The sequence below is a fragment of the Prionailurus bengalensis genome, chromosome B2, assembly GCF_016509475.1.
Source record: "Prionailurus bengalensis isolate Pbe53 chromosome B2, Fcat_Pben_1.1_paternal_pri, whole genome shotgun sequence".
Classification (NCBI taxonomy): Eukaryota; Metazoa; Chordata; class Mammalia; order Carnivora; family Felidae; genus Prionailurus; species Prionailurus bengalensis.
In genome coordinates, this window is record NC_057349.1 from 94634431 (window position 1) to 94648071 (window position 13641).

Here is a 13641-nt window from a genome sequence, read left to right on the forward strand (position 1 = left end):
ATCCCAAGCCACAGTGTTTCTTCTCCGGAGAAGGCCCTGGAGCTAGCCCCGTGATGCAAGTCCTACAGTGTATCATGCAGCCAAGACAAGCAAATAGGGGAAGAAGCATAGAAAGCCTTAGCTAAAAGCCGAAGGAGAGGAATTTTCTCATGACAGGAGGAAGGAGGAGGCCAGGACAGCTTCAAGTCAGTAGGGATACCTTCGTCCCTAGTAAACAGCAAGGAAAGATTAATGTAGTGTCTAATCTCCAAGATCCAGGGGGGCAGTGACCAGGAGGACACCGATCGAGGCAATGTCGGCACTGTGAAAATGGCCCCAAAGTGCAATGAGAACAAGGCCTAGGAGTAGAGGCCTTGGAAAGACACTACTTTTCCTAGTTGTCAGGTGGAACTAGGAACGTGCCCAGGGCAAGCACATGTCCTTGGATCCTGCCTGCTCCCATGTCAGCTGTGGAGCCTTTCTATGGAGAGTGACAGTTTATCCCCAGGGCACTGCCCACGCAGGAATGGTGGTCATTTCGGGCGGACGAGCCAGTGTGTGCTGAGCTCGAAGAAGGGTGCAGAGTCACCGCCCTGGCTAGTGTGCAGGGGAGGAGGGATTGGACCTGGAAGGGCTTGGTGGCCCCACTAGGAATGCAGGCTTTTCTCTGCACACAAGGAGGCTCCATAAGAAAGTGCTCGTTTCTGTTTGCAAATTTTCAAGTTACTCTGATGGTTAACACAAAGATTGGCAAAAGTGAGGCCCCAGTCAGAGAAAGACATTGGGGCTCTAATGCAGGAGCCAGGGGACAGCCACACAGGCCAGGTGTGGAGGCGCTCAGAGGATGGTGATGCTTGTTATTGTATTTAAACATAATAATAGGGGCGCCTGGGTGGCTCAGTCTGTTGAGCGTCTGACTTCGGTTCAGGTCATGATCTTGCGGTCCGTGAGTTTGAGTCCCACGTCAGGCCCTGTGCTGACAGCTCAGAGCCTGGAGCCTGCTTGGGATTCTGTGTCTCCCTCTCTCTCTGCCCCTTCCCCCCTCACACTCTGTCTCTCTCTCTCTGTCTCTCTCAAAAATAAGCATTAAAAATTTTAAAAATAAAAATAACAAAAACCTCATTACATGTTATTATAAACATTTTTCTTGAAAAACAGATATTTTACACAACAAAGCAAAACAAAAAAAAAACAAGAAGAGCATTGTTTTACACTTTTGCAAATCTCTTAAAAGTCTGACTTAATGGAACACAGAGCTGGATTTTCACACCTGCTTTTGCGTCATTTTGCTTCATTACATGAAGACAGTCTGGCCTCATGGAGGAGTATTTTAATATCCTTTAGAGATACTTGTGGATATTCTTGATACTCAAGAAGTGATCGTTTTTAAAAAATATTTATGTATTTTGAGAGAAAAGGAGAGCACAAGGGAGGGAGGGACAGAGAGGGGGGAGGGACAGAGGATCTGAAGTGGGCTTTGCACCAACAGCTTCAGTGCTGATGGCAGCAAGCCCACTGCAGGGCTCGAACTTGTGAACTGTGACATCACGACCTGAGCCCAGGTCAGATGTTCAACCGGCTGAGCCACCTAAGCACCCCAAAAAGTGACAGTTTCTTAAAGGTTAGTTGTAATACAGAATCTGAAACCGTACCAATGACCCCTTTCTGCTGTTACAGTGGTTGAGACTGCACTTGGAATGGATCTTATATCTACATGATATTTTGCAACATCCTGCATGGTCACTTAGAAAATATTGGTTTAAGGGCACCTGGGTGGCTGAGTTGGTTAAGCGCTTCACTTTGGCTCAGGTCGTGAGATCACGGTTTGTGAGTTCGAGCCCTGCATCAGGCTCTCTGCAGTCAGCATGGAGCCTGCTTTGGATTATCTGTCTCCCTCTCTCTCTCTCTCTCTGCGCTGCCCCCTTGCTCTCGCTCTCTTTCTCAAAAATAAATAAACATTAAGAAGAAAAAGAAAATACTGGCTTAGTGAATTACACAGATTTCTAAATATTAATACATCTTTTCAAAATAGAAGATCAAAAAGTCCCATTCATCACACACACACACACACACACACACACCTTATCAGAAAAATCTTTATGTATTGGGAAGCTGTCAAGCTCACCGTGCTATCTTTGATTCAGAAATCTGTGTCTCCAGCCCAGACCCCTCCACTGAGTTCCAGACTGACTTAACCAACTACCTACTTGCTGAGGCCCCTCAAACTCAGCATGACAAAAGTATACTTAGTCCTTCTCTCAAACCCAGTGCCATGCTATGTCCCTAGATAGGGAATCACAGTAGCAACTGGAGGCATAGATCTTTGAGAAGCCCTCTCCCTCATCACATCTGCTCCCTTAAATCCATACCCAAGGCCTGTCAAGTTTACCTCATGATGCGCTATACCCACATTTGTCCACAGGAAACCCCTAAGTGGACACAGATGGAAACTCTTAGGTGCCACATCACAGACTTAGGAAAGGGAAAGTTGCCCCAAACTTAGCTCAGCAGAAGTTCGGGGCTCGGCACCTGACTTTAGGTTTAGGTGACGTGGCTTATTGAGCAGCAGAATTCATTCCTTTTATGGCAGTATAAGATGCCCCTTCCATTTGGATCTGGTCTTGGGGCTGATCAGGACAAGTTTTTGGGTGCCAAGGACCTACTACGAAGGGCCAAGAGATGGGCTCTCAAATTCCCATTCCAATTCCTAGGACAGACGAGGGAAGACAATGTAGGTTCTTTCAAGAATAGGATAACTGGTGGGGCACGTGGGTGGTTCAGTCAGTTAAGCGTCCAACTTCTCCTCAGATCATGATCTCACAGTTCGTGAGTTCGAGCCCTTTGTCGGGCTCTGTGCTGACAGCTGGGAGCCTGGAGCCTGTTTCGGAATATGTGTCTCCCTCTCTCTCTGTCCCTCCCCCAATCATGCTCTGTCTCTCTCTCAAAAATAAATAAATATTAAAGTAATAACAGTAAAAAAAAACAGAATAAGAAGACTCGTCTCTCTTTCCCACCACACAATAGATCCAGGGGTGATTTTCTGCCTTCTTCATCTGACTCCTGTTGTTAAACCTTATGAAACTAGAAGAGAATGTTCAAATAAAGGGGAGGAAAATGTTAAAATCTGTATATCCCTATAGCAAAACTCTGAAGGCTTCTCAATTGCTGCATCTAGTCAACACTGTCATGCCACCTCTTTTTGTGGCCAAAGGGAGCCAAGATGGCAAAGCTTTGAAATTAAGTGGAACTGACCCAAGACCACCCCCTTTGTACATCTGCTCAGATTCCTAAACCAGAGCAAATCCCACGACCTGAAGGTAACTGAACCAATCCTCGCCCGTAGGCATGGAGTCAGAGCAAACCAACTACATGTAAGAGGAATGAAATAAAAAACATGCATATTTTCTAAGTAAGAAATTTATTTGATCAAATGACAATATATGAAGATATTTCAAACCAGAAGGCTCTATTCGGACAAAATGTAAATTGATTATAAAGTAAATGGCATCAATGTAAATGGCACCTAAAAACAGAAAGAGCGAGTTTCCTATAAACGTGTCTGTATAAAGTATTAATAAAATCCTCGTGTACTTTAAAACTAGGTTGCAAGTATAACAGAATAACCTGTAAATAGTACTTAAAAGCAGGTTTTTAAAAGGACACAATATATCGTCACACACAAGGTATTTGGGGCTTCTATGAGAATCGAAGAAAGGCTGTCAGTGAGAAAACGTATGTATCATAACTGGAGCAAAACTGAAGCCGTGACCACACTGCAACCTTGAGTTCCCTACACAGTATTCTATCCTTTCAGGTCCTCGGGAATTTGAATTGAACAGGTGAGAATTTCTAATCACTCTGGTTGGGAATCATGAGAAACAGAAATTGGGAAACCAGGGTTGGAAAAAAGGAAGGGAGGGGAAACCGAGGCATGGCAAGGTCAGAGGTTTCTGCAGAGAGGCTTTAGAAATGTCCAAAGAAATGGATAAAAGAAATAAATAACTGCGACCCCTTGAGGCTGCACTGTGGGGTCTGCTGGGAGGAAGGCACCGGGCAGGACGCGGGCATGCAGGGACTGACCTGCGTGCCGAGTGCTTGCTGGGCACTACCACACATGCACCGGCATCACAGTCTTCCCTGGAGGCTGGAGTCATTGCCTGGGTGCACCAGGGACAAGGCAGAATGTGTAGGTTACAACTCTCCCCGAAGACTTTTTCTGGCATCCAAGAAGCCCCATCTTTGGGGCCATGACAGGACCCAGAAGGCAGGAATTAGCAGCTCCGAGTTATAAAATCAGAAAAGCTTCAGACGTGTGGAAGGAGAGCCAAACATGAAGAAGGTGGCATCTGCCAGTGCGTGCGAATTAGCAGCAAAGCACAAAGGTGTCCAATGACGAAAGGACAATTGAACTAGATAGAGGGAGAAGTGGAAAAGATCTCAGAAAGCAACAGTTGGTAACTGACCATTATATAGCACCCATTATTACTAATTTAAGATACATAAACATCATTGAGTTTCTATCTAGTATCTCTGCTATTATTTTATAAATAGAAATATGAGGGCTTTCAAAACATTACAAATGACACATATATTCTGGTATAAATGTTACACTCCTGATTCATACAGTGGACTCGATGCTACAATTAAACATAGTAGATTTGGGGTTATATATAGAACAATTTTTGCAGATCATTTTCTGAACCTTGGTCACACAGCTAAGTGGACACCAAAAAAACACAGGAAGCATCTTAGTGGTGGTTTTGGCAGCAAACATGTTTTTTTGTCTATGTATTTATGCCTTATACAAAGATACGCTTGTTCACTTGTACAAATGAATTCAAAGTCACCCATAGGAGATCTTACACTTAACACTGTTCTGTTTTCTTATCTTGCTTCTTTGCTATCAAGTCTATGTGGGAGGGCTCCTCAGTGGCTTGCGTCTCCTTTTCCCCAAGCCTCACTGTCTTGAGAGGTGTGTATTTAAAAACAGTTTCATGTTTCCCATTCAGGCTAAGTGGCCCTTTTCAGATTCCTAAGCTTGAGATTACAATCTTTGTTTTCAATAACACGGATGTATGTGCACGCGCCCACATGGATTTTAATAAAAACAGCAAATGAATTCACATCATCTAATTTTTTCAGTGTGCCTTTAAAAATGTTTGTTTCCAGCTTCACAGGAAAAAACCTCTAAACACATGCAGGTTGATCATGAGAGATGACCCTTTCCAATGTCTGAGCTTGACCAAGTGAGATATACCTGAAGATGGGTCAGGCTAGGGAAACCCCAAGGTTCTGTGAATCCACAAGAACATTAAAAACACGGCCTCAGCAGAATCTAAAATTACTTTCTATTCAGGGAAGGATGTAATTTCTAATTACTCTATAGAGTGATTTTGTAAATGAGTCTTAGGCGTGTATAAACTAAATGGTCTACATGACCTTACTCTAACAGTTAGAGGAAAGCAGTTCTAACGCCATTACATTATAGTTATCCACACATGTGATCTCGGGCACCACAAAAAGACTTCACCCGAATGAATCTTTACAATCTTAAAGCCAAGGCTAAGTCGTTCATCTGTGCTTCTGTTCCCCAAAATAAATTCATAATGTAGAAAACTGACGAGGCCACTCTAATAGGAAAGTGAAATCAGCCTTTCTACTGTGATGTTAATAAATCAACATTTGATAAAGACGTTAGGAGCCAAATTCCCAGTCTGTGGAAATCTTCTTAGTGAGTGGCCGAGCATGTAAATTTAACTCCAGTGAAATTACTGAAACAATTAGCCTCAAAAAAATGGATTTAGGAAAATGAGGTGACCCCAGACTAGCTTATCTACCTTCTCTAACAGAAATCACCTCTTGGCAAGAGATGTTGTTTTTGGCTCAGCTCACTTGAACATAATTTCATTTGCAATTTTTCTTAGCTATTTAATATAACAGGGGACTGACTCAAGTTGGTTCTGGTGGATAAAATAAAATCAACATGATGTATGACATAGCATAGCCAATCAATGGGCTTCACCCAACTGAGTGCCACAGTCACACTGCCCTGTTTGACCAATGATTTCAGCAAACTTCTCATCTCCCACCATAAACGCCACTGTTTCCTGAAACATGATTCTAGTAGAAAAGAGAGATCTGGAATCAAAGCCCTCACTGCAACATCTAGGTTGGGTGCCCATCGCCTGGCTGATGGGGAACTTTCTGCCCCCAAAGCTGTGTTCACATTTGGAACCCTGGCACTGGGTATCTGGCAAACATTTTAAAAAGACATCGATTGCTCTGGAGGAACAGTCTGAAACCTCAGAATACCGACCAAAGAATAAAAATTCCTCCTTCAGTCACCTCACTCTGTAACATTTGCTTGGCCACTTGACTCCCTACCCCGAGAAAAGCATTCCCCACACCAGGGTGTGTGGGACAAGATGGCCCCAAATCACAGGTAAGTCGAGTTTGGCCATAGGTCAAACTGAGCTCAGAATCCTTCCATCTGCTCTCTTTCCAGCTTTGGGTTTCAGACCCGATTATAAATAGCATGATATAAGGGTAATGTGCAAAGTCTGAAGAGTTTTGTTCATTATGAAGCTATCTACACAATGCTCAAATAAGTAAGGGGATCTAGTGGAGTGATGTGTCTGACTTGGGAGGGGGAAAAACAAAAACGAAACACATAAAAAACACCAGTCAAATCACATCTTTCTTTAAAAATTTCCAGCTAAAAAATCAATTGAACAAGGCCTGAGAATCCCTGCTTTCTAATGCCGTCTCAACCTCGGTTTCAAACTTACACTTTCGTTAAAACTATCAAATAGACAACCCCATTGCCACAGTGGAGAAAAAAACGTGAGGAAAATGAACCACAACTTGGAGAAAGTAAGTGAAAAGGCATTTGCATTGACAGAGTGCTAAGTCAGAACAATAATATATCTAGAAAATACTGTGAAAATATATATCTCAAAATAGAACTAGGTTTAGTCAGAAGGCTCAGTAAAACAACTGCTTAAAAAGCTGATCAATAAAAAGGAGAGCGAAAATAACCTTTGCAGGTTTTGACCTTTCCTTACTTTCCTACCCACAGACCACCAGTGCTCAAGCAGAGTGATCAATGAGTCATGAAGAAGTGCTGGTATTTTTTAGGATCTCTTCAAGACAGTTTCCATCTTGGTAACTTGGCCCCGCTGTCTGATCAAGGCAACTGATGGATTTTGAATGTATTTGGAGACGCGGGCTCAAAGACCTCATCGTCATCTTCCACCCCTTCTTCTATTGGTTTCATCTTGGCAGAGCCCCGCTGGTGTGGGGATGGCACATCTGTCAAAGACACAGAGAGAAAAACCACTTAATGGACAGCCTGCCCTGATGTTGGTGTGATGTGTCAGTTATTATCTCCAAGTGGAAAGTAAAATTTCTGGGAATCTATAGTTGGCACCGGGAATGCAACTTCTCTACAGATTGTATTTGGGATTCAATATTTCAATACAACAATGAGGTCAAGAAATGATTCTCAGTCATGAGAACACGCGTGGAATGGATTCCACTACACATGCTTGGATGATATGAGCTTCTCAAACACACGCAGTTTCCAGTGGGCTGCTCTAATGTCTGATTAGGACTCAGAATGCATGTTTCTGCATTAATATCATACATGGTGACTTGAGTTCCTCAAAAGCTGATATAACTCCTAATTTCCATAAAGAATAGTTCCATCCTGAAGCTATGGAAGCTAACACCATCTAGGGCACCACCTAAAACAACAGTTCTTGCTACCACCTTCCCAGTCACTTCCTGGACTGATATGGGAGAGGGAGAGGAGGAAAGTAGATGAGAGGAGAGGGTGACAGGGACAGGGGAAGCAGATAGAAGAAAATACAATCTCAAGTAGCAGATGGGGCAGGGGCATCCCTAAAGCCTTGTAGGATGCCCTTACATCAAAGGAGCTAAGTAACAAACAACTCAGGAGTGCCTAGGTGGCTCAGTCGGTTAAGCATCCGACTTCAGCTCCCGTGGTGATCTCGAGGTCCATGAGTTCGAGCCCTGCGCCCAGTTCTGTGCTGACAACTCAAAGCCTGGAGCCTGTTTCAGATTCTTTCTCTCTCTGTCTGCCCCTCCCCCACTCACGACCTGTCTCTCTCTCTCTCAAAATAAATATATATATAAAAAAACAATAGTCAGTCCCTCATTTGTCCATGCATTTGTCAAATGTTCATTGAGCATTTACCACATAAGAGACACCATGAATGATGCAGAAAAAAATATGGTTTCAGAGTAAGAGTAGAAGTTACTACAAATAGGTACATAGACTTATCAAGGTGCTTAATGGACAACTCCCAGGACAGCATAAACTCCCTTCCACACAGTTTCCAAATTCAATGTCAGGATTTGTTGCATCAGGGTCTCATCGGCCCCACCCACACTCGTGTGGCCCTCTTGCTGTCCTCTAACGGGATGGAACGGATGGAACGGTATTCTGTCAATTAACCAATGCTGAACTCTGGCGGGCTGTGAGGTTGATAATGGAAGAACAATGGGTGAAACCTGACTTTCCAAATAGCTGGTATAGAGCAAGGGAGGATAATGGAAACTTGCTAAAACAGGAAGAACTGCGGTAAGAAATTTATCAAGATCAGCTGTTAATCCCTGGCAAGAGTCAGCAGCAGACAATAGGGCTGAGGAGGAGGGGCGGGGCCAGCAGAGCCACACAGCACAGGGGCAGGCAGCATGCATAGTGGTCAAGGCCCAAGGATCAGAAAACACGTCTGGGTTCAAAGCTCTGCTCTGCTCCTTCCTAGATGTGTGACCTGCACTCCATTACTAAGCCTCTCTAGGCCTCAGTTTCCATTATCCGTAGGAGGGGATATTCCCAGGACCTGCCTCATGGCGTTGTTGGGGGATGAAACAAAATAATCATGTGATGTGCTCAGCAGGTGCTGGGCACACAGAGAATGCCACTGGATGTTTATTATTAACTGCACAGTCCCAGTCATGCACTGGGGAGATGCCACTCCCAACAGCCACATCATCCAACATAAAAAAGATATTAATTACACTGGGCTGGACTTTGGTTTGGCTAATGTGTTTGTTGGACATACATGGAAACTTCATTTTCAAGCATTTACAGTCAATTAAAATACTAAGTTTTCTGAGCACCTAGCTCAGTCAGTAGAGTGTATGACTTTTGATCTCACGGTTGTGGATTTGAGCCTCACATTGGGTGTAGAGATTATTTAAAAATAAAATCTTTAAAAATAATAAAAATATGGAGTCTTTTGAAAGACAACTGCTGACATACACTGTAGAAAATAAGCCTCTATTAAAATGTTCCAGAACACAACTCTGTCATAGAGCAAGCCCGGCAGAATCTCCCAGGCAAGCTCTTTTTATCCTTTTTCATGCAGAGGACAACACAACCACCAAACATGAGCTTTAAATGGCATGTATATTCAGATGGCAATGAATGTCTGAGCTTCAAGTGTGAGCTTGGGCAAGTTACTTCACTTCTCGGTCCCTCAATTTCCCCATCTGTACAATAGGAATAATGCTATTAATCTACTTCATATGGTTGTTAAGAGGACTAAATGGCTTAATATAGTATATTAACTTGTATAGTATACATACAAGTAATAGTAATAGTAATATAGTATTTTAACTTGTATATAACGACTTGTGTAGTTCTTACATTAGTGCCTGGGATGTAATAATCACTTTGTCCACTTGTAAGTCAATAAAATGAGTGATTAATATGGTCTTTGGAGGAGAATGGCCTAAGGTAATTAGAAAACTTGCTAAAATTCATTATTGCCTCTAGGAATGGCAAATGAAAAGAAGTGGCTCTTGTACTCAAATAGGGGTTTGTGTTTCTCAATCTAAACTGTCCCGAGGGCAGTAAAATTGTCTTAAAAAAACTGGCCATGGCCTTCATCGTATGTCTAGCTTTAAGTAATGATCAAGCCTCATAAAACATTAGCTTAGGCTGAGTTTCCACAATCAGATCAAAACTCTCAGAGCAGGGGTGCCTGGGTGGCTTAGTTGGTTAAGCATCTCACTCCTGATTTCTGCTCAGATCATGATCTCATGATTCTTGAGTTTGAGCACTGTGATGGGCTCTGTGCTGATCCACGGAGCTATTTGGGATTCTTTCTCCATCTTTCTCTGCCCCTCCCCCACTCCCAATGTCTCTGTCTCTCCCAAATAATAAACATAAGAAAAATTTTAAAAAGATAGAAACCAATACTTCTTTAAAAAAAATTTTTTTTTAAAGACTTATTCATTTTTGAGAGACAGAGAGAAAGAGAGCACGAGTGGGGTAGGGGTAGAGAGAGAGGGAGACAGTATCTGAAGCAGGCTCCAGGCTCTGAGCCGTCAGCCCAGAGCCCAACGCGGGGCTTGAACTCAAAAACACAACATCATGACCTGAGCCCAAGTTGGATGCTCAACCGACTGAGCCACCCAGGTGCCCCATTTAATTAAAACAAAAAAAATTTTTTTAACAAGAAACCAAGACTTCTGATTGATACTACTCCCATAATAAGGCAGCTTCTTCCTACGGTCTCATTCTTGTCACTCTTTCTCTCTCTCTCAAAATAAATAAATAAACTTAAAAAACCTCTCAGAACAAACAGCAAGATGGCATATCTAAGAGTATTAACCAAATCAATAATGTAGAGCATGCGAATGTAACTGTATAACACACATAACAGAAACACACCCCGTGTGTTTTGACTGGGGAAGTAGGACTAATTGATCTGGTTTTTAAGCCCATCTATCAAACCAGGGGTGACATTCTATAGCATCCTGTGGCTGCTATCTACACGTGGGCCAAAATGTTATCTGCCCTCTCAGCTCCATCACCAACCGGTGCATTTTCCTACTGAGAGAGAATAAAGAGGGGACCCAACACAACTGGAAATGACCTGGTGAAAACCTTCTGAGAACTTTCAACTTCTCTGTGAAAGACTTTATTTGGTCCCCACTACATTCGCCTCAGCCAAGGAAGAGCTGGGGTGCTTACTACATAGCATTAAGAAGACAGTAATGCCGGAGTCACCCACAGTCCTGGGGTGACACTGAAATGTGTCCAAGTCGGGCCTCCTTCCCCTTCCAGTCCAAGCTCTGGCAAACTCTCTGCTCCCCAAATCCAACCCACCCTTTCCATGTTCTCCTCTTGCTCTTCTCCCTACCTGGAATGGCCTCTTCACTTCCATCTCTACCTGTCAAATTCCTATCCATCCCTCACAGTCAAGGTCAGACCCCACGTCCTTCCTCTGGAGTCTTCTGTAATTCCTTGTGTGGGGAGAGTCTATTCTCTAGAGAGCCACAGCCCTTCCACATTCTGTATTTCTTTGTGATCACAAGTACGTGCCTCTATCCCTTACTGGAAACCAAGCATGTCGAGGGCTGTAGACGTCTTCCCTCCTGCAGAAGTACCCCACACATAGCCAGGTCCTTGATGATTACTTAGTACAGGAGAATAATTACTTAGGACGTGAAACTCCACATGGGGCCTTCAGAAGGCTGATCCTGAGGATGAGGGAAAGATACACGGCCATCACCTTTAATGATTGATGGGTCAATTTTCCACTACACCAGTGGGGAACCACCAGCATTCCTCAAGCGCAGACTGGTCTCTTGCTACAGTAAAACCACACTATGAATGACTATATTCTGTGTCAGGATCCCTGAGGCAAATCATTTTCATATAATTGACTCAACAACAGTGCTTATAGCCCAGGTTATAGCACGTGCTTATAGCATGGGCAACAGTGTATATAGCTTGATTCGACAGTGCTCACAGCATGGGCAAGAGCACCATCCCCTCAGGTAAACATCAATAGGCTTGGTGGTATCATCACCTGCCACAGAGTTTTCATACAATCAGCAAGAAGAGCCCCTGAATGATGACAAGGCACTAGAGGCTGGGTTAAATGTTAGGGAAATAAAAATGGATCGGGTGGGATCTCTGACTCGATATTATTTTATTTCTCAGGAACTCAGTGCGCTTTTCAGAGCAATTCATGCTCACCACATCCATGCTATTTTTCTACTTTATACTCAAAAGGGAAAGTGAGGACAACCCGGACAGCCCGAGAAAGAAGAGTGGGGAGGCTGCTGTGGATGAACACCTTCCTCACCAGCAAGTGAACCCCTCGGCACAATCAGATTCTGACAGGATAAACCAGGTGGCCCTAACAGCCCTGCTCACATTCTTTTCACAGGATACTTGATAGACTCTCATTTCAGGCTTGGTGGCTGGGTTGGCGCCCACAAGCCCCTCTGGTCCTAGCACCGACCACGGTGCCCTGGAGCTCTCCCATCACCGGCAGGTGCCTGGGAAGGCAACAGGAATTCAGCCTTCCTTGTAGCTGCTGCAGGCTACCAAGTGCCAGCCGGACGCCTGAACCCTCAATAGGAATCAGGGTCGCAGAGAGAGTGCCCATGCTTTGTCCCAACCCCAGTTAGCCTGAGCCTCTTGTACCACTGAGGGCCAAGGGTGATGTTCACCCGGTCTAACTGCAGATGTGTCACTGTCACGGCCAGGAGAAAGGCAGGCTTTAGGGAGCAAGGAGCTCACCTGCCCTAGACCTGATGCTCTCTGACCTTGGCAGGAGACCTGCTGTTCAGTGGAAAGACTCAGTCACCATTACTATGCTGCTAGAAAGAATTTCTTTGTCCACTAATAAGTTCAAATCCAATCTGGAGTGTGAACAACAACAAAACCCCTAAAAACTATTTTAAAAAAACAAAAACAAAAACGAGGGGGGGGGGTGGTATTCTGCTTCAAGGGAACTATCTTAACATATCACAAGTTGAACATTAATAAATTCTTTCTACAAGTTTGCTTGGTTTTTCATTAACTTTATGCACTGATGTATCATCAGAAATTTGCCCAGAAGGCCCAACCTTACCTAGAGGTAAGAATGTGGGGAGAGGAGAGAGGAAGAAATGGAGCTTATCTTCACTTAAGTGCTTTTTCAAATTACTTTTGCCCCTCAAGGACATTACTATGAGGTACGTGACCTCTGTACAATGCTTTACTTTTCAATTTATTTCAAATTCTAGACAGGCAAATCATTCCATATCCATAAATTTTCCAGAAAACTGATTTTTATCCTTCTTCCATTAAAACCACTTTTACAGCTGGGAGACAGAAGTGGTTAACTACATCCTTTGGATTTTTTTATAATTAAGAAGAGATAATTAGCATTATTTTCTGCTATTAGCTATAATCATCTTCTACTTGGCTCTGGGTGCCAGTTAACACAATTTATTATAAAACTATGTAAAACAAATAGTCTCAGACTGAGTTGCAATCCAGATTTATCTGGTGTGAAATTGTTAAACAGTTATGTCAAGAGTTGCTGTTGCTTGGGGATGTTTCCTATTGCACCCAGTGGCAAAAAAATCTTATGTCAAAAAGACTTCTACACCCCTTCCGTAGATCCCAGTGCACCGAGAAGGCACAGTCAGTGGAGCAGAACTTCCTCTGAGCCGTGCACCACTTTCAATGTGTTCAGCTGAGAGAGAGAACGGCAACATCAGGCAGCAATCCTGAGAAGAAGAAAGAAAAACTCAAACTCAAAAATAGGGGCTTTGAGCAAATGTAGAAGATGGAGGTTTAGAAGAGCCCTGAACCAAACAGTGGCCCCTTGCACTCATGCCAGATCA

At 43.5% G+C, this 13641-nt stretch overlaps 1 protein-coding gene across 2 annotated transcripts in view; it reads right to left on the bottom strand.

Annotated features, from left to right (window-relative positions):
• Positions 1-3380: 3380 nt before the first annotated feature.
• The window catches only part of BVES (blood vessel epicardial substance), a 37213-nt gene continuing 26952 nt past the window's right edge, over positions 3381-13641 (bottom strand). For both annotated transcript variants that reach the window (XM_043592026.1, XM_043592024.1), the window contains exon 8: positions 3381-7290. In XM_043592026.1, coding sequence (XP_043447961.1) covers positions 7166-7290 — 125 coding nt within the window. In that variant the 3' untranslated portion in view covers positions 3381-7165. The remainder of the gene's footprint in view (positions 7291-13641) is intronic.